The sequence below is a fragment of the Emydura macquarii genome, unplaced genomic scaffold (genome assembly GCF_026122565.2).
Source record: "Emydura macquarii macquarii isolate MOO-44397 ecotype Brisbane River unplaced genomic scaffold, CSIRO-AGI_Emac_v2 contig_1253, whole genome shotgun sequence".
NCBI lineage: Eukaryota > Metazoa > Chordata > Testudines > Chelidae > Emydura > Emydura macquarii.
Window position 1 is genome coordinate 67,252,369 of NW_027131390.1, and position 18,490 is coordinate 67,270,858.

At 38.1% G+C, this 18,490-nt stretch overlaps 1 protein-coding gene across 1 annotated transcript in view; it reads right to left on the bottom strand.

Moving 5' to 3' along the window:
* The window catches only part of ZNF804A (zinc finger protein 804A), a 237,860-nt gene that overhangs the window by 64,335 nt on the left and 155,035 nt on the right, over nt 1–18,490 (bottom strand). The window contains exon 2 of the mRNA XM_067549069.1: nt 435–578. Within this exon, the coding sequence (XP_067405170.1) occupies nt 435–578 (144 nt within the window). The remainder of the gene's footprint in view (nt 1–434; nt 579–18,490) is intronic.

The window sequence follows — 18,490 nt, forward strand, 5'->3', positions numbered from 1 at the left end:
ACTAAAATTCAAAACCACTGCATTTTACATTCATGTCTCATCACTCCCTGCTTCCATTCACTTTTAGAATGCTCACAGTTCCCATAGACCTGGGTATTTTCTCTCGCAGTCAGGTCGTCTTGGAGATTTGTCTATCAAAACATCTTTTAAGATTTGTTTCTAAGCAAAATGACCATTTCAATTCTCAGTTCTAGGGTTACTATGGACATAGTTGAAGCTAAGATTTTCAGTCACTTTGCAGATTTGGACTCCCAGTTCCTCATTAATTTTAATGAAACTTGGTGATGAAATCCTGCCTACTGAAGTCAATGGCAAAACTCCCATTGACTTCTGCAGACCAGGAAATAATCCTGGGTGTCCATCTCATAGGTAGCTTTGAATGGAATGGAACGTAGCCACCTGGAATGGCTACATATCTAGTAGGTTTCTCTTACCTGTTTGTGAGCATGGTCATATGAGTTAATGTGATTGTCAAATTCTTGGTGTTTGTAGTACTGTTTGTCACAGAGTTCACAGTAGAAGTTGGCTTTAAGGTCTTCCAGAGCTTTTGCTATCGTGTTCTCCTTTTCAGCATAATCCTGAAGAAAAATTAAAAAAACAGCAGAAACTTTAGTTGTTCTTCTGATACTAGAAACTAGATTTGTGCTCTTCATTTTAGTCATATTTGTCAACATTTATTCTGCCACAATTATAAGTCCGCACATATTTACTGTGCATGTATTTCCTGTATTGGGGTGAGGCAAGTAGTTGTGCACATTCCCATTCGGTGCACAACTGATGGCTTTTCTTCGGGTCTCTGACAGATTCCAGTCTAGAGCAGCATTTTTTAAAGTTCTGTCCAAAAAGCCCAAATATTTTTCATGTGTAAGGTCTCGTTAATGTTAATTTCTGTCAAATAACCAATAGATTCAAAAGATTCAGTGTATAGTGTACCTAAGCAAAACAACCACAAAGACATAAACACTAATCTAATCTGGTTACAGGAGAGTTCCAATGAATGAGGATGATACCAAATAAATAATAATAAAAAACACCCTTAGAATAATCAGACTGAAATTATACACAGATAAATAAATTAAAGGATAATCTCTGTGATGAAGATTTAATGATTTTTGTTCTTCACTTTGTTATTTGTCATCTGTAAAAAAGAAACAGTTCTGCTTGTCATTCATATATTAACCTCTTGCAAAGAATCAGGGTTAAAATAATCCTTGTTTATTATTGGAGAATAAATTATATAAATTCATATTTGGTATTTTCTTCCCTAGATACATTGACAATAGTATGGGCCTGTTCTTGAAGAACATAGTCAATGTCTCATTCTGATCTGAGTTACATCAGTTTGACATTGGCATAACTCCGTTGACTTCAGTGATGTTACTCCAGATTTGTAGCACTGCAAGATCAGAATTGGGCCCTAACATTCCAACTGATCTAAAAATTAATTACAAGTGCATACATTGAGGAAAGAATACATTTGTCTGGTTAATGTTTTGGAAATTTCCATCAGTATGGGGCTTTGTAAACCAACTTTAGTTTCTATCTGTCTGTTTCTCCCAATAACCTCCTTTTTCATGAAGTAAAAGAAGAAAAGAATTATGAAAAATGATTTAATAATCCTGATACCTAATGTTGACCTTACCTCTGAAAAATGAAAAAAATTCCTTATACCTATTTATTAACAACTGTAAAAACATGTCTTAAAGTATGTTTTTAAAATAACATGTTCACATTTGAAATAGTTTATGGTGTTTCCTAAAATGTTCATAAGAGCTGATTTTAAAAATAATAATAATAATGGGAATAACAATCAGTAACTTCAATTTTTGAATTGCATCTTATCATGGTACTTATTTCAATATAATTCAAAGTGGCAGAGCAGCTGGCAAACATTGCTGATTCATTCACAAGTAGCCTAATCACAGCTATTTTATCATCTACTTTCATTTGTTACAATAAATTTAGATTGGGTATTTGCTATTAGGATACAGTGAATAGCACTATGGGTTAGAGTCATGAGAAGAATATCAAAATCAGCTCAGAATTTTGTCTTGAATGGAGGCTAAATGGCTCAATGTTTCTAATGAGGGAAAAGGAATTCACACATTTTCAAAAATGTTTTTTAGATTCTTAAGTTTCATAAAAACTAAGTTTCATATAAAAAAAAAAACAAGTAAGCTAACATATCAGTTCCAGGAATGGAAATCTTAGAGGAGGTGTTATTTTTTACTTAGAAATATTTGTAGTGTATGAGGGCTGAGCCTGGAAGCCCTGCAGTTATTAACGTGTGAAACTCTCAAATCACATCTATTGTTGCTTCAGTTAGATGGGTTTGGGGGAGAAGTGGAGGCATCATAGTCAGTCCCTGAGGGAATGAAATGTCTCGTGACACTCTGTAGAAGTGGCTCTGGAGTTGTGATGATGGTCTCTAAAGGAATTCCCATCAAGTCTTGCTTAAGAGACCATCATCACAACTCCAGAGCCACTTCTACAGAGTGTCACGAGATTAGGAGGTGAGGTGCAAAATTAAGGAGGAGAGAGATTTGTGAAATCAGAGCATTATCACAACTCTAGAACGTTGTCTAAAACTGTTTGGAGGGAACCGTGCAAGTACAAAAATATACAAGACAGGAACAGTGACAAACCATGATGTTGTTTTTCATAACACTTCATTTGAGGATCGCAAAGCCCTTTACACATAAAATATTGAGCCAGATTCTGTCACCCTTACCCACATGGATTAACACTTAAGTCCTTTAGCATTCTCAGTGATGGCAATGCTTCTGGAATAAAGTACTAATCGTAAGAGTGAGATAATCTGGGCCATTATAACGTAAATGAAGTTTACTTTGCAATTATACAGGACAGAGCCAATGAATCTTAACAGAAATAGCAATTCTTTGGGCCATGGCAACCATGCCACAACAACTCTTAAGCAGGCTTAATGCTAAGTAACTAAGACTCAGACCAGTCATTTTGCAGAGATCGCTACCATTGAAATACACATTGGAATTTTTAAAAATACTCAGCATTTCTACACAATTTAGAGCAAAAGTAAAGACGCAACTACATTTAGTTGAGACTGCAAGTGGAAACAACTAGGCAGAATATAATAACCCAAGATGGAATTTGGCCAGGATACTAGGGAAACATCACCACTTTTAAAGGAAAACTCCAGAAGTCTGGAAAGACTACAAGTGATCAAAATCCTTGGTTGTATGTCTCATGCTAAATATTACCCCACGTAGCACAATGCCCCATGCATCCTGTTGGGGTACTGGTTCAGCACTGACTTAGATAAAATTGCCACCTACTGAATCATCTACACCACTTCCTACTGCATATAAGCATACACTGACATTTAACTATCCAAGTACAATTCTGGGTCCATCCCTGCTTACCTTGTGAAATATTGTAGGTGTTGGATAACAACAGTCACAACAAAGATGCTTACCCAACCCCACCTAAAAAGGTCACCAAAAATGGCTCATCACTTTTAGGGATGCCACGAGATTGCTGGTGTCTGAACTCGTATGACAGCTGAAGCGCATTCATGGGTTTAAACACAGAGCACTGGTTGTCATGGTTATATCAATATGCCTGATACTATACTTAATTGTTGGGCTAATTTAAAGCCTATAGTAGGACACAGAGAGCAAAATCACAAGTGACTAGTGAAGAGAGAGATACCTGATCATAACAAAAGTAGCTGCAGGAACACAGCAAATCCTTTGGGAGTTGCCCACACAGAGATAAAAGTGTTAGAGTAAATAAACAATGAGTAATGAAACAGTATCAGCAGCAAAGCTGTCCAAAACTCAGTGGTTTTTGTTTGTGTAGATTTGCAGCCTCTGCATTTTGCTTTGCATTTGTTTCAAAACACACCAGTATTCTCAAAGCAAAAATCAGCTAAAACTATAGAATTTCTCCTGCTTGCCATTCAAAATTATCAACAGGAAATATACTTTATTCTCTTTGGGAGGAGGGTGGCACCTGAAACTCTCCCTTCATGTCTCATGAGGACTCAAGATCCTGCTGATGGATCTCTAGCTGCGGATTGATGAGATTCAAGACATACAGTTCTGAAGATTTTCTAATACTTTAGTAACATTATGGCCTGCATCAGGCCCCAGAATCAAATAATGTCAGTACACCATCCGGAGGAAGTAAGAGCAGCAGCAGGGTTGAGCTGTGAGGATGAGATTGATAGATGACGAATAGAAATTTCAGAGTGTAGTTCACTGCCCATAAAAGTCCTCCTGTTGATTTAGGGGACCTGGCCTGCCATATGCACCCCGAGGACCTTGGAGGGAAACAGACATCCAGATCTCCAAACACTGACTGCCTACAAAGAATTCAGAGGTGAGGGGAAATTGCAGGCCACCAGCCTCTCCACCATAAACATCAGATTGTAAAGAAGATGGTCCAAGGGCCTTATTAGTTAGTAAAAAATACTGGGAAGAAAGGTATAACCAAAAACTAGAACCAATTTTCATCTGAAATTAAGATGAAGTTATAATAAACTTGGTTCCAGTTTCACGAAAAGATCTGCAAGCCTCAGAAAATGGGTTTTTGGTTTGTTTGTTGTTTTTGTTTTAAACCTTGAACTAAGTTCTGCTTAATGAAACTCAAAATCAAATTAGTTCATTTGGTTTTGTAATTCTTTTTTCTGAAAAAGCTCATATAGCCTGCAAATATAATTCACTATAGCTATAATTCACAATTTAATATCATATCTTTAGCAGCTGAACACACCCATCAGATGCTTATCCCTCTAATCTTCAGCACAGTGCAAATATTATTGCAAAAAATTCTCATTTTTCATGACGAACAGACCTAATCAGTTGGGGTATTAACATGGGCATGGGATTGCTTCGCTAGTATTCTGCCTGGATTTTCTGGTATTACGGGACATTTGGGGATTTGTCTTGGCTCTAGAATGAGGTAAACACTAGTGCTGCAGTATGTCTAGTAGCTGAGTTTGGAGACCTATTGCTGCTGAATTGGAGGTGGTCAGTGGATTGGAAAAGGCAAGGAGCCTGGTATTTTTCTGTGCATTAGAGGAGTGGGGGTTGACTCTTTTTGTTAGCATCCACAACGAGACAAGAAAAATGAGAGTGCAAGGAAGCCACCTTCAAAGAATCCAGCAGCTGAAGGGGGGCAGCTCACTGCCCCAAAGTTGTCACAGATTGGAAGGGTATATGGTGAGGGTATATATTTCAGGTTACTTTGTCCCCCTTCCTTCCCCCCGCCCCAGGCCCAGCCCCAAATACAGCAAAAAGGTAAGGGTATGTGGCTTCAGCACTTTTCAGGAACAGGCCTTCGGTGTCTATTATGTACCTACACCTAAAATGTACTTTGTGTACTTGATATGTGCTGAGCATCTTGAAAAGTGTTGGCCTTTTGTCCTCAACACCAGTGAGAGCTGAGGAGCCTCAGTACCTTGCAGGATAAAGGCATATGGTGGACAACAGCTAATTCTTAATTAGCCATATACGATTGTCAGTAGAGAGCTGACTGGAACATTTTCAACAAAATATAACATGCTGTTTTGTCAAAGCCAAAATGTATTGTGTAGACAAATCCGTTTCAATTAAGTTTTCAAAAGGGAAGGTTTCTGAGGTCCAGGGTAGACTCTCTAGTCACTTCTGACATGAGAAAGACACCTGAATCAAAAGCCTGACATTTTTTATCTGATAATGGACATTTTGATACAATTCCCTTTTGCAAAACCATTAGAAAGGTTATGTTTTCATTCCAATGTGGAATAAAGCAAACTTTGAAACCCCAAAAGTTGTCATAAAATGGAATTGTTGACCACCGGCCAGCTATACTTTATTTAGAAAAGTGTGTATTCTGCATAATATGTATTTTGACATGAGGGAAGGTTATACTCCTTAAAAATATTCTGTTACAAAGGAAAATCGAGAGAGGAAAAAGTTGTAGCTTCAGGGTGGGATAAAATCAATTAACTGGAATACCTGTGGGCACAATTAATACAATCATTCCTTCATTTCAGTTAGACTCATTTTGGAACTTCATGAAGAAAAAAGTGTAGAAGCAAATTTCACTGCATAAAATGTACAATTTAGTAATTCCATTCCTACTACATGTCTTGATACGACTATGTGAATTTAAGGGTTTCCTCTACATATTTGCACATATCATTCTGAATTATTTATTTATTTACTTGAAAGCAAGCAATGTGTCATCCATTTGATGTATTTAAAGGATGAAGTAAAAAGTAGACCTAACACAATTCAGATTAATTATAATACTAAAATGAATTATTTTTAAAGTTACCCTCTCTCTATCAAGGTTCTTAGGGCAACGTAAATTAATCTCACAATGAAATACATTTATTAAATTATTCACTGATTTTAACAAGGTCAGCTCCACATCTTGCGATCATTAGTGGTCATTAGTGAGTCAGTGTCATACCCAAGTTTAAAACCAGACTGATCAGGATCAAGGAAAGCTGAAGATTGCAGATATTGCCATGGCTGCTTGGCTATCATACTCTCAATTTTCCCCATGAAATAGAGGATGAGATTCCAGCATAGAATTGGTGAGTCAAACATCGTATGACATTTTCTTGAATGGAGCCTCCTCACCAGTGATTTCTTCGCAATATCTGGCATTCTACTCTTAGACAAAGAGGCACTGAAAATCCAAACATCAACAGACCCACTATCTCATGACTTTATTAGACAAGAGGGACATGGGACCAGTGAACAGACATCATCCTGAAAAGCGTCACTAGTTGAAGTCTAAGCAGCAAGGACAATGCACCTACCTACAGACACAGATGGCTCCATCCAAATCAATACATTTTTGTCTGAAAGCAGCAATTCCCTCACTTTCCAAGTGGAGGAAGCTCAAATTATTCAACCTATCCATCACCTGGAACCATTCTGCTGTGTTCAGATACTATGGAGGAGGCAAAAGATCATTCCTTTATTTCCCACAAACCCATGGCAAATTTTCTTAAAATTCTGAATTTGTGACTGGTCAGACTAGAATTGATATTTCTGCCACTTTTAACAGACCACCAAAAGTCAGTCCATGTGACAGTACATTCCCACACAGCATTCTGAGGGGAAGTTCCATTAGCCTTCTCTGGAGGATCATTAATACAGTTTCTTTATCCCAACCAGAGAAGTAAACAGGAAAAGGTAATGATATAGTAATGACAATAATATAGTTGCACAATTATAACCTTTCAGTCTCAAACCTATTCCAACGACTAGATCCAGAGTGTGAGTCACTTTAAATGTAAAACCAGAAAGTACCTGGAATAGACCATGTTTGTCAAGCTAATTATAACTCAGAAGAATCACCACCTCAATGGACATTGAAATTCCTGACCACCCACAACCACCAATATCAGCATAGAGAGGAACCTAGAAAACTCAACCAGGGTCTCTGCAGTGCAGCAGGCCTACGCACCAGCATGCCATTCTAGGACTCATGCATCATGTAGACACATCACCTAGCTCCAGTTTAGGAGTAGGTAACCTCCTGTTTTTCAGATTTGATACAAAAAGCAAAAAGCTTCTAAGACCAGATTTACAAAGATATTTAGGTTCCTAAGGATGATGGTAGGCATCTAGTGGGATTTCAAGAGGAATCAGGCCACCTAACCTGCTGAGGCTCTGCTGAAAATCCCACTAAGCAACTATCAACATAGTAGGTGTGTGACAATCTGGCCCCTAGTCCTACATGAAGTGTCTAACTTTGTCCTGCTGAAGATGGGATTGAACACTAATACTGAGCACAAAGGTTGTATCTAGTTTGCCTAAAATGGAGCAGATTGTGATTTTTGTCATCTTCAGTTCAGGTTGCAGCCCACAGACAATATGTCTACACAAACTTTTGTACCTAAAGTGAACTGATTACCAATTAATTGGAGGTACTTAATTTGTTTGTAAAAGCTAGTTTGGGCACTCTCCAAACATTTGTTCCAAGCTAAAAAAAAAAATTGTGGGAACAGTTTAAGGTAAACTTCTACTAATGATTTAGCCCAGAAAAATACATTTTGGGAGTGTTCAGAGTAGTCTTTAAAAATGGTTAACTGCCCCCCAGTTAAATGGCAATCAATTAACTTGAGGGAAAAACACCCTAGTGAAGACAAGTCCTCAGACTACAGGTTCCAGCAACCAGTACTCCATCTTGTTCCAAGTAATAGGCCAAATCTTTACTAAACAGCTTCCCACAAGAATTCTTTGTATTAAAGAGGAGGGCAATTCTAATGTACATTTTAAAATTTCATGGGTCACAGATGGCCCCTTGAACTCACTCGGACTGTTTCTGCTGAAGTTGAGCTACATCCTTGTTAAATAGAATGTATTAGGTAGTATTAAGAGACATGTCACATGCTAGAATATAAAACTTTAGAAAAAAAGATGAATGTTCCATAAAACAAATATTTGTAATAGTCACAGATTGAATCTAAATAACAAGAACAAGACAAAATGCAAGAGACAGAGACAGAGAAAAGAAAGGAAAGGAAAAGAAGAGAAAAATGACAGTCAGGAAACAAAAATTGGACCCTAATCATACAGACGCTTACGCACATCCTTAACTTTATTCACATGACTGGTCAACAGGATTATCTCTGTGTCAGATTTAGTAGGTATGAAATTGTTTGCAGGATCAGGGTCATGATGATTGCTAAACACATTCTTCCTATTACTCAAACTCACACCTACCTGTGACTACTGTCCAGCATTTTAATGATATTTTTCTGGGAGCACAGATTTTTATCTCAGTGTTCCATATTCCTCTTTTTCTATGCTTCGGAAAAAATAATTTTTAATTTTACTCTTTTCTATTTCTGTTTCCACCTTTAAATGATTTTTCTAAAATAAAAGTAAAATATGAATCTCTTTAATTACTAATCTGACTTTTTTTCTCCCATAGTGCATATGTTCCTCTCAATACCTTTTTAAATTTATCTATGATTGGTTACAATTTACAAACCATTATCCTTTCAAATAAATAAACCTAAGTCTTTTTGGTTATTTAAATACAAATCAATGACTCCTAAGTGTGGATATTATACATTTGACCTACAGAGAAATTCCAAAAACTGTATTTTGAATTAAAGTAAATATGTCCACTGAGTTTTCACAGTCAATTTGTTTGTTATGAACAGAGCACTCTGAATTTAAAATGATGCCTATTCAAGTAAATGCTGGATGAAATCCCAACAGAAGGCTCGGTGATTTTTCTTTACAGACCTTTTTTCCGATTCCATTTTACTATGGCTTTCCAGACCATTAAACCTTTTCATGGAAATTTACCATCTTTCTTCTATCTTTTTATAGCTTTAGGGACCCATCAGTACTAGCCTTTCTTTATTTGTTATGAAGTTATGTGCCACAAGTACTTCAATATAAAGTCATTGAAAAAGTACCTTAGCACTGGGCAGGTCTAAAACAATCATATACAGGCTTGCATGTGTCTGCCTTCAATACTTGAAGCAGATAGGAAAAGCTTCCAGCCTGAATATAAACCAAGAGAAAGATTCTAGCTTACAGTCCTGGAGTATTAAAATTCCACTTATCCTGCAGGGAAGGAGTATTTTTGTTCCAATAGAACCCAGTATTATTCAATAGAATTCATCCGGAAAGGCCAGACAGGTGGAACTTTAAGATCAGGAACTGTGTCTGATGTAAAAACAAAAATTCCAATACATCTCTAACACCTAACTAAAAAATCAGCTTGTAATTATGAACCTGTGCTAGGGCTCAACCAGAAGGTATAGTCTTAATGCTGAAATTATTGGGTTAGGTTCTTTGGCTGTGTTATACAAGAGGTTAGACTAGATGATGATCCATGACTAGGGCTCCAACATTCTATGGTAATACAAATATAAATAAAATAATAATAATAATGGTCCATTCTGGCCCTAAAAATCTATTACTTTATTAACTTGGCTTTTGTGCCAATCACCAACAATAGTGATTGAAACCTGATATCACTAGAGTCCCTACTGTATTTACCACTCTAACATTCTCTTTCAGTGTTCCATTGCTACCAGAAGCAAAGTAAAAGAAAGTATTTGGAGGAACAAAAGGTGACAGCTTAAATGATCTATTCTGACATTTTAAGTTTGTGCGCATATCTTTTTTTCCTGAGGCTCATTTTTGCACTGCAGGTTGAGACCTTTCATTGGGCTGTCCATCCAAGAAAATGACCAAAATATTCAGAAGCCCACTGGGAAAGTCTGGCTAAATGTGAATTGGAATGCAGTCTAAAATAGGCATGGAGAAAATTCCTTTTAAAAACATCATACTGTAGATGGGGAAAGAGGTCAAGTCTTATGATGACATAATGTCTTTTTTATCCATGGTGTTCCTAAGAATCAATGTTCTAAATTCTCTTTTAAAGTCAGTGGTGATGCACAAGTATAAAGATGACAGTATTTGGCTCAATAAGTCCATCCATGTTGAAGTTTCTGACACTATCATTTGCAATACCCAAAAAAGCTGCTATTTGGTCCAGTAGTCACTCTTAGGGAGCAGGTTAAGAAAAAAATGTTTACTTTACAGTAAGGGGTTCTTTGAATTGTGTTGTCCATATGTATTCTACCCTTTGTGCGCATGTGACATATGCACAAGATTAGAATCTTTGGGCCAGCAGTGTACATTAGGGCCTCATCTGTGCTGTGAATGCCTTAATACCCTCCTCCCAAAGGGGTGGAGCAGGGCCAACTGACCCTATATATCAATACAGTTCACCAGTACAGAATCCAGGTGTCATAGGAATCTGTAGTTGCATGGAAGACAGGTGAATCATGGAATGTATATATGGACAACACATCTTGAAGAATCACAGTTACTATAAGATAAGTAAATATTTTTCTTCTTTGAGTGCTTGCCCATATATATTACACTCTTGGTGTAGTTTTCCTGGACAGAGATTATTAAAAAGCTCTGTCAAAGGAGGCATCCAATCTACATGCCTCTACCGGGCAAAATAATATTTTGTGAATGTATTAATTGATCCATACATATTTCTGAGATGGAAACACTTCTGGAGTGATCCCTGACTTAACCTGGCTAAAGTAGCTAACTAATAATATAGCTTAATACAGTTTGAGACCAATTTAAATCAGCTTTGAGATGAAATGGCTTGGCCCTGGAGGTAAGTGGGAAATGGTTTTCCAATCCTGTGAAAATTTGAGATTTCAAAATGTTTTCCTATTCCAAATTAGGATGAAAAGATAAAAATCTCAAACTTTTGTAAATCAAAAATCTGTGACAAGGGGAGGAGAGGAATTGGATCAGGGCAAAAGAAATAGCATTTCAATAATTGCAAAAAAAAGTTTGGGTTTTTTTTACTGTAAACTAACTGCCAAAACAAAGTCATTTTGAACCAAAAAACAACAATTTTCATCTAGAAAATGTCAAAGCTGGGCATTTTGACAATTTTAAAACTCTTTCGCAAAACGTTTTTGAAGTGGGAAATTTATTGAAATTGACCCTTTCCTGCAAGCAGTTTCGGTTTCAATGAATCACATTTTCTTGCAAGAAGAAAAAGAAAACGTGAAAAATTTGGACCAGCTCTACTTGGCTCTTCAGTCTCTCCTCAAAGGCAACAAATACCATAGGTCAAACCCTGAAAGACTTAATTCTATCTAGGTAAAAAGAAAGGGTGTTGCGTATATTTAAAGAATGCATCTGACGAAGCGGGTTTCTGCCCACAAAAGCTTATGACAAAATAAATTTGTTAGTTTTAAGGTGCCACAAGACTCTCGCTGTTTTATCTAAAAAATGGGTTTTAGCCTGGGTTAGAATTGGTTTTACAGAAAAAAACCCCAAACAACAGTGGTTGTTGAATCTTGTGATTTAGGTAGACATCAGACACCACTTTTCAAAGAAAGTTCAGATGAGGTCTAAATTTAACCTTGTCTTTTTTTGAAAAACATCCTAGGGTGGTATACCATGAGTGTTTGCAATTCCCCAAATCTATGGGCTGAAGTGTTCATGACTAACAATTCTGTCTTCCTGGAGAGATAGTGTAAAGAGAGATGTGTAGGTGCTCAAACACATCAACCCAACCTAAACATCACTGAGGTCCCAGGAGGGAGGAGGTTAGTCCCTTAAGAAAACTAGCCACTATAGGACCTGAAAATACTGTGTGGGCTTGATATGGCCACTAGGTACATTCTTATATAACAGATAGATAGAAAATTCGGATCTTTTTAATGAAAGTAAGTCTTCCAGAATATTAGGAATGTTCAATACTATTGCAGAATTGACATCACCCATAGGAAGAACCTTTTCCACTTCCCTGCAAAACTGATCCTCGTAGAGTCCTTTCTACTTTGTATGAGAATGTTTTGGCTGTCTCTCCATGGTTGTTAAACAGCTGACATCCAGGCTGTGAGCTATAGAGAGGCTGTGTTCAAATACAAAATGTTCCCACTGTTCAGAGACAAATGTCTGGACTCAGTGGCAATGTTATTGGAGGCTGAATTGAAAGTCTTATGAGCTGTGGGTCCAAGAATTGCTTGGGTCAAGCTGGTGCTATTGGGATCGTTACAGCAGAGTCATCTTTGATAATGAGTCTTTTAAGAAAATTCAGAATGCTTGGTGGGCATGTATATGTCAGACCTGGTCTCCAAGAAATGACAGAGGCATCAGTGTGATCCCAGATTCAGGGCCCCAGAGCAGAAGGTGGGATGCATTCTGGCAAAGGAGTGTGCATGTCTAATAGTTGGTGTGATTTTTCTTATACTACCTCTATTTTTTTTTTCTAGTTCTTCTCCCCTCCTGTGAAGTAGGTCTTGAAAGGTCTTATAGTCATTAGGAGGAGATGTGGAGTTAGGACCATCACTTCATTCAGCAATGATGAAGAGATGGATCCAGATCTACTTCAGTAGATTGTTGTTGCTCTTCATCAGAGACATGCATCTGTATCAGTTCCACACAAGACAACTGGGAGGGTTGTTGTTGATGAACCTCATGTATCCATGGGTGATCTGGCTCTGGATAGGGCAGAGAAGTAGTGTTTTCTGATGTTATGTAAACTCCCTGGCCAGAAGTTGGGACAATAAGGGGCCATGGTGGGGAATACAAATAGATTGTCCCTCTTTATGTTTCCTGTGCCTGCTATGGTAACTTCTAGTGCTTGTATCCATGAAGTATAGAAGCCAAATGAGTGCAGTCTTGAGGAATGTGTTGGTGATTGCTTCTCCATCGAAGTTTGAAGCAAAAGAGAATGAATACTGTTCTTGTAGTGGAGGTGCAAATCTTGTGGGGTCTGAGGTCCTGATGTAGGGAGATCCCTTACCAGTAGTGATGATGACCCTAGTACCATAGTGGTCAATGCCAAGACAGATATCTTTAAAATAGATGATAAGAGCGGAGATGCTGATCTTGGTACTATGAATTTCAGTGTCAAAGATATTGATAACAAGAGTTAAAAAATAGAAATGGTTGACACTGGAGTAGGCGATGCGGACAACATCAGTGCAGTGAGAGTCACTACCAGAACAAGGTAATCTTCAGTCCTCAGAGCCCTGAAGGCAGTACCAGAGCCTCTCTACTGAAGGCAGGTTGACGCTGGGGTCTTTTTGACTGCCAAGGGACTCAAGTCAGGTATTGTGCTACTTTTATTTGTGGGGAAAAGATATTTTTTGCCTTTCTTTCTGGGCCCCTCAGGCAGTGATCTTCATTTATGTTCTTTAGAAAACGGATGTAGCAACCTACCTCCTTCAGGTGTTGTTGAAGACTTGTGAGCAGTAGCAGCTGAAGAATGCTTTGAGGAAGAAGGGAACTATGTGCAATGTAAAGCTCACCAGGGCACTTTTGGAGGAGGACTGATCAGATCCAGGATGATCTTGTTTACCCAGATGCAAAGCAGGTCTATAGCCAAAAGAAAAGGTTTTAAACAAGCTTCTCTCGCATTTAGACTTTTTTGAGAACAAATGGCAATCTGAGTATTTCTTGGTGATATGTCTCTCACCAAGACAAAAGAAATATTTTCAATGTTTAGAACCACCCAGGCTAGACTTAATTTAGCTAGCATGAAAAACAACAGCAGTGAAGCAATAGCAGCATGGTCTTCAATTTGGGTTAGCCATCAAAATAAATACCCAGGGTCTCAGGAGGGCTTATACAACCTGTGCTGAAGCCCATACTGCCCTGACTTGACTGCTGTTGGTATTCATGGTAGCTAACTTAAAGCTCTGGTATGTTATACTTCTGACTGAAGTGTAGACATATGCTATGGGGCATAGCCACCTCACATGAAGAACAATACTGAAAAATGAGAGATTTTTGGTCAGTCCTAAAGCTGAGTAACTTTAAAAGGGAGAGAGAGAAAATTTACTCAAATAGAAACTTAATAAAAAACTATCCTAACCTAAGTGTGGAGGGGCATTAGCAGATTTCACCAGCAACCAAGCAGAGAGCATAAGAAAAATGATAAACAGATGTGATGCATGGCAAACGGGGTGTCTGAAAAACAGTAAAAATATCTGAAAAACCTTAACCACAAGATATTCCAGATGCCTAAACAATAAGCTCAAGTACAAAATGTAGACAAGTTGTGGGTGACTTAAGAGCAATCAAAATGTCACGGCAGCAGGTGCACGGGATGTGGTCAGGTTGTGCTGTCTCCTTCCTCCCCCTCCCTTTTCCAAAACCCGCTTGCAATAAGGAAATTGGCTGCCACTGCTACCGCAAGTGTTAATGAAAAGACAGCATATAAATATTGGTCAGTCTGACTGTGGAGGGAAGAAGAGAAGAGACTCTTCGGAAGTCCAAAAACTGACTTCATCCTGTACCGAACCCCTTCTGGAGCGGAACCTTGATTGGCCATCAAGATCCATCTGGAGATTGTAACACTGGTTTGATAAGCTATAATTTTGCTGCTCTATTATCATTTATCTAATCTATGCTTAGCAATTGTAATACAATAGGTTAATAAAGTGTTGTCTCTTTTTCAGACCAATGTGCTGTGCTCTCATAAAAACTCTTAACTCCTTTTGAACCTTTTTAAACCTAAATCAGAGAGCTCCCAGGGATTGGAAGAACTGACCATTTGTTTTGTTTTTCCTTAGTGAGATCTCAGGGTTGAGGAATCTGATGGGTCTATTTCAATGAGCCCTCAGGATTGGAGAATTTGATCTGCTGACCCAAGGCAAGGGTAACATAAATACTAAACTACATCAAAGGGGCGACTATATACAAAAATATGGTTTTAGGATCACAAGCATGCAAAAGACAGGAACACTGCTCTCAGGTTTGTCTTGCAACCTGAAGTTCCTCACACTTCACACCAGGAACCCTGCTGGAAAACAACTATAAATTGTTATTTATTGTACAATGATAGAATTTTCAAGAAGGCTCTTCACAAGGAGGCGGAACTGTAGCAATGTTCTATATTGTTTTGGGACATGGCCAAACTTGCAAAGAGATAGTATTTGCTTTGCATTGTCCATAAACATTAGTTGTGTTTAAAAGACAACATGGAACGTGAGATCTACCCCTCTTGTACTCCAGGGGGAAAAAAATCTATACTCAATACTCATCCAAAAATGAGGTCATTCAGACTTTAATCCATATTTTTGAGGCAATAATATATGTAGAATGGTTCCCTTGGGTCAGCTTCTCCATTATTTTCTACTTTTCCCACCCCTTTTTGAAAATGTAGATCTGCAAACCTCCTCCCACTAGGGTTTCAGGGAAATTCCAAGAAAGATTGTCATATTGTCATTGAAACAAAAGCTGAGTTAAAAATGGGGGAGGCTGCATTAAAAATGCACAATAAATCCATGACATGACAGAAAATAAGATCTGATTGGAGTTCTATGTTTTTCCACTTAAGAGTCACCCACTGCAGTCCCAGAGCAATAGCAGTGCTATACTAAAACACAAAATCATGGTGAGCAACACTCCTGCCAGCTGTCAACAGTTCTCTTAGTAACAGCCAAATACCAAGAGCAAGTTCCAGTTTGAAATTTCATTATAAAAAGATTTCACATATATTAATAGTAATTTCTTATTTAGCATTTCTAGAGGCCTTGGTATTTGTATCCTATTCTGCTAGGCACAGTATGAATAGATCAAAGAGCCAGTACTACCCCCAAAAGCTTAGCGTTTAAGTAGGCAAAACAGAAAAGGGTGAAGGAAGAATCAGAGATAATGTCACTTGCCAAAGGTCAAAACCAGGTTATTGACATAGCCAGGAATAGAAGCTAGGTCTCTTGCAGTCTCTATCCAGTGCCCTATCTGCATGAACATCTGCTTCATGGTTTGGGACAGACTCCTGAGGACCATACCTAATCCTTATAAAGGCAAAATTCCCATGGATGCGGCCCACAGAAAAGGATGAAATAAGGCTTGATCCCTGGGATCCTGATTTAGCAATGTGAGGGGCCCAAAGGATAAGTGAGATAACTAGAAAAAGTAGAGTCTTCCCTGGGGACTTGGAAGGGAGGGGGAAAAGAGAAGCCCATAAAAAAAAAAAGGGAGTAAAAGCCTGCTGACAAGATGAGTAATGTTGGGAGGGCAGGGCTAATGGCAGATCAAAGTGGGGAGTGAGAGCGGCATATTCTCTACAGAGAGGAGTTGATATTTCTGAAGGCCCCACATTTGTGGTTTATTCAGGCCCCATTTATGGCAACTCTGCACCGCAGAAAGTTTTCCTCATATTCAAGCTGAAAGAACTACATCAGCACTGAAGAAATAGGCCCTGCACAGCACCAAACATTAAAAAAATAAATAAATAAATAAATAAAAATCATGCTCAGCACTATGGCAACTACTCGGTGCACAAAGAACATCTCCTTCTCAGCATGAGCAAACCATGAAATGTTTGTAAGATTAGCATTTCCAAACCCCCTACTTACAGCAGCCGTTTTGTTTGTTAAAAAGTGGCTGAATGCTTGATTCTGGTTATGCAGGATCCATGAGTAAGATTAGAAGGACTGCAATGTATTACAATTTAATAATCAGATGCCAAGCTTTAATAATGACACTAAAAAGTATACTTTCAAAACAACATTTATTTAAGCAGACTGGATCGCTCAGAGAATTGGTGATATGTTGCAGAGCCTAGCAATTCTGCTCTCTCAGTTAAAAAATCTAACTCTGTGAGCATCTATACTAAAATGTCTCTGTCACTAATGTAACTCGCCCCACTACACCACCTTAATTCCATCTCTGCAAGAGGCATAGCAGTTAGGTTGATTTAGTTAGGGTGACGCAATGTCAGTGCTTTGCTTACATTGACTGTTGCTGCCTTTCAGAGGTTGGCCCACAATGCCCCACATTGAAATCGGTGCAAGCACTCCTGGTGAGGAGGTGCACCACTGACACAGTGTAGTATAGGTGGACATGCAAAAGCGATTGGTGATTGTACACTGATGTAATCTAGTTCAATTTAAGATTGTAGTCCGGACTTGCCCATAGGGTCAAACTTCAAAGTTTATAGCTGGCTTTCCTGAAGCTTGAAGGTCTTTTGAGTCAGGGCTTTGGTTTGGCTAACATTAGTGATCAAAATAACTATTGTCTGGCAGTGAAATGATCTGGGGTCCTAATCAAGTTCATAGTGGCCAGGCGTCTGTATAGGAAAAACATTGCATCAGAGCCTCTAGTTGGATGCTGGAGGCTAAAATCTATAGAGTTTTATTTCTGACATTGCCAATTAGAACACATTCGAAAGAAGGACTTTATTAAAACAGCATGCTTACCCCTATACTTGCAATTACATCTCTTGAGAGCTAGAGGAATCTCTCCATTGCCTAGCTGCTGGATAAGGAGGGCATGTCTGTGATAAATTATCGAGATGTTGAGTGTGTCAGTATTTCTAAAATATGCTATTTTTGCAAAGTGTGTGTATATATCTATATATATAGATAGATATTATATATACGCTTCTCTGAACCTGATACCTTGCTTCTACAACTTGAACTAACACAGAGAATTTAAATTTTACTGTGGAAGGTGTGTCTATTCAAGGTATCCTGTGAAAAAAAATATTGCCATTTGTCCACACAAACTGGATTCCATCATGTGGTAAAATGCTTCATGCTGATGGAAGTCTTTTCACTGCTTCACAGAGCCAATTTACTTCTTCAGAAGGTGGAAAATTAGTGAATGTTGATATTAAAGTTGTAGCTTGGTGCTGCCCAGAGGTGCTAACTTACACACAGATTCCCCCCCCCCCCTCTTTAATCCACAACAGTGCTAGTAAACTTGTAAAGCTTTAGGGCTATTTTAGTGGTTGACTTTGTAAGCACTGGTTTATCTAGGATCTTGATGTATTTGTTTCTATTGTCAGTTATAAACTGCACCAAAAGAGTTCCCGAATGGTGTAACATGCAGGTTAAAATTTACATCTGTATTTACCAAATAAATGGCCAATGTTTTCGTGGCCAGCTTTTCAATTAAGTTATCTACTAAAAACATTTTGACCATTTATTGACAATATTTCTGTACACTTTCAAGTCTGTATTGATACAAAACACGAG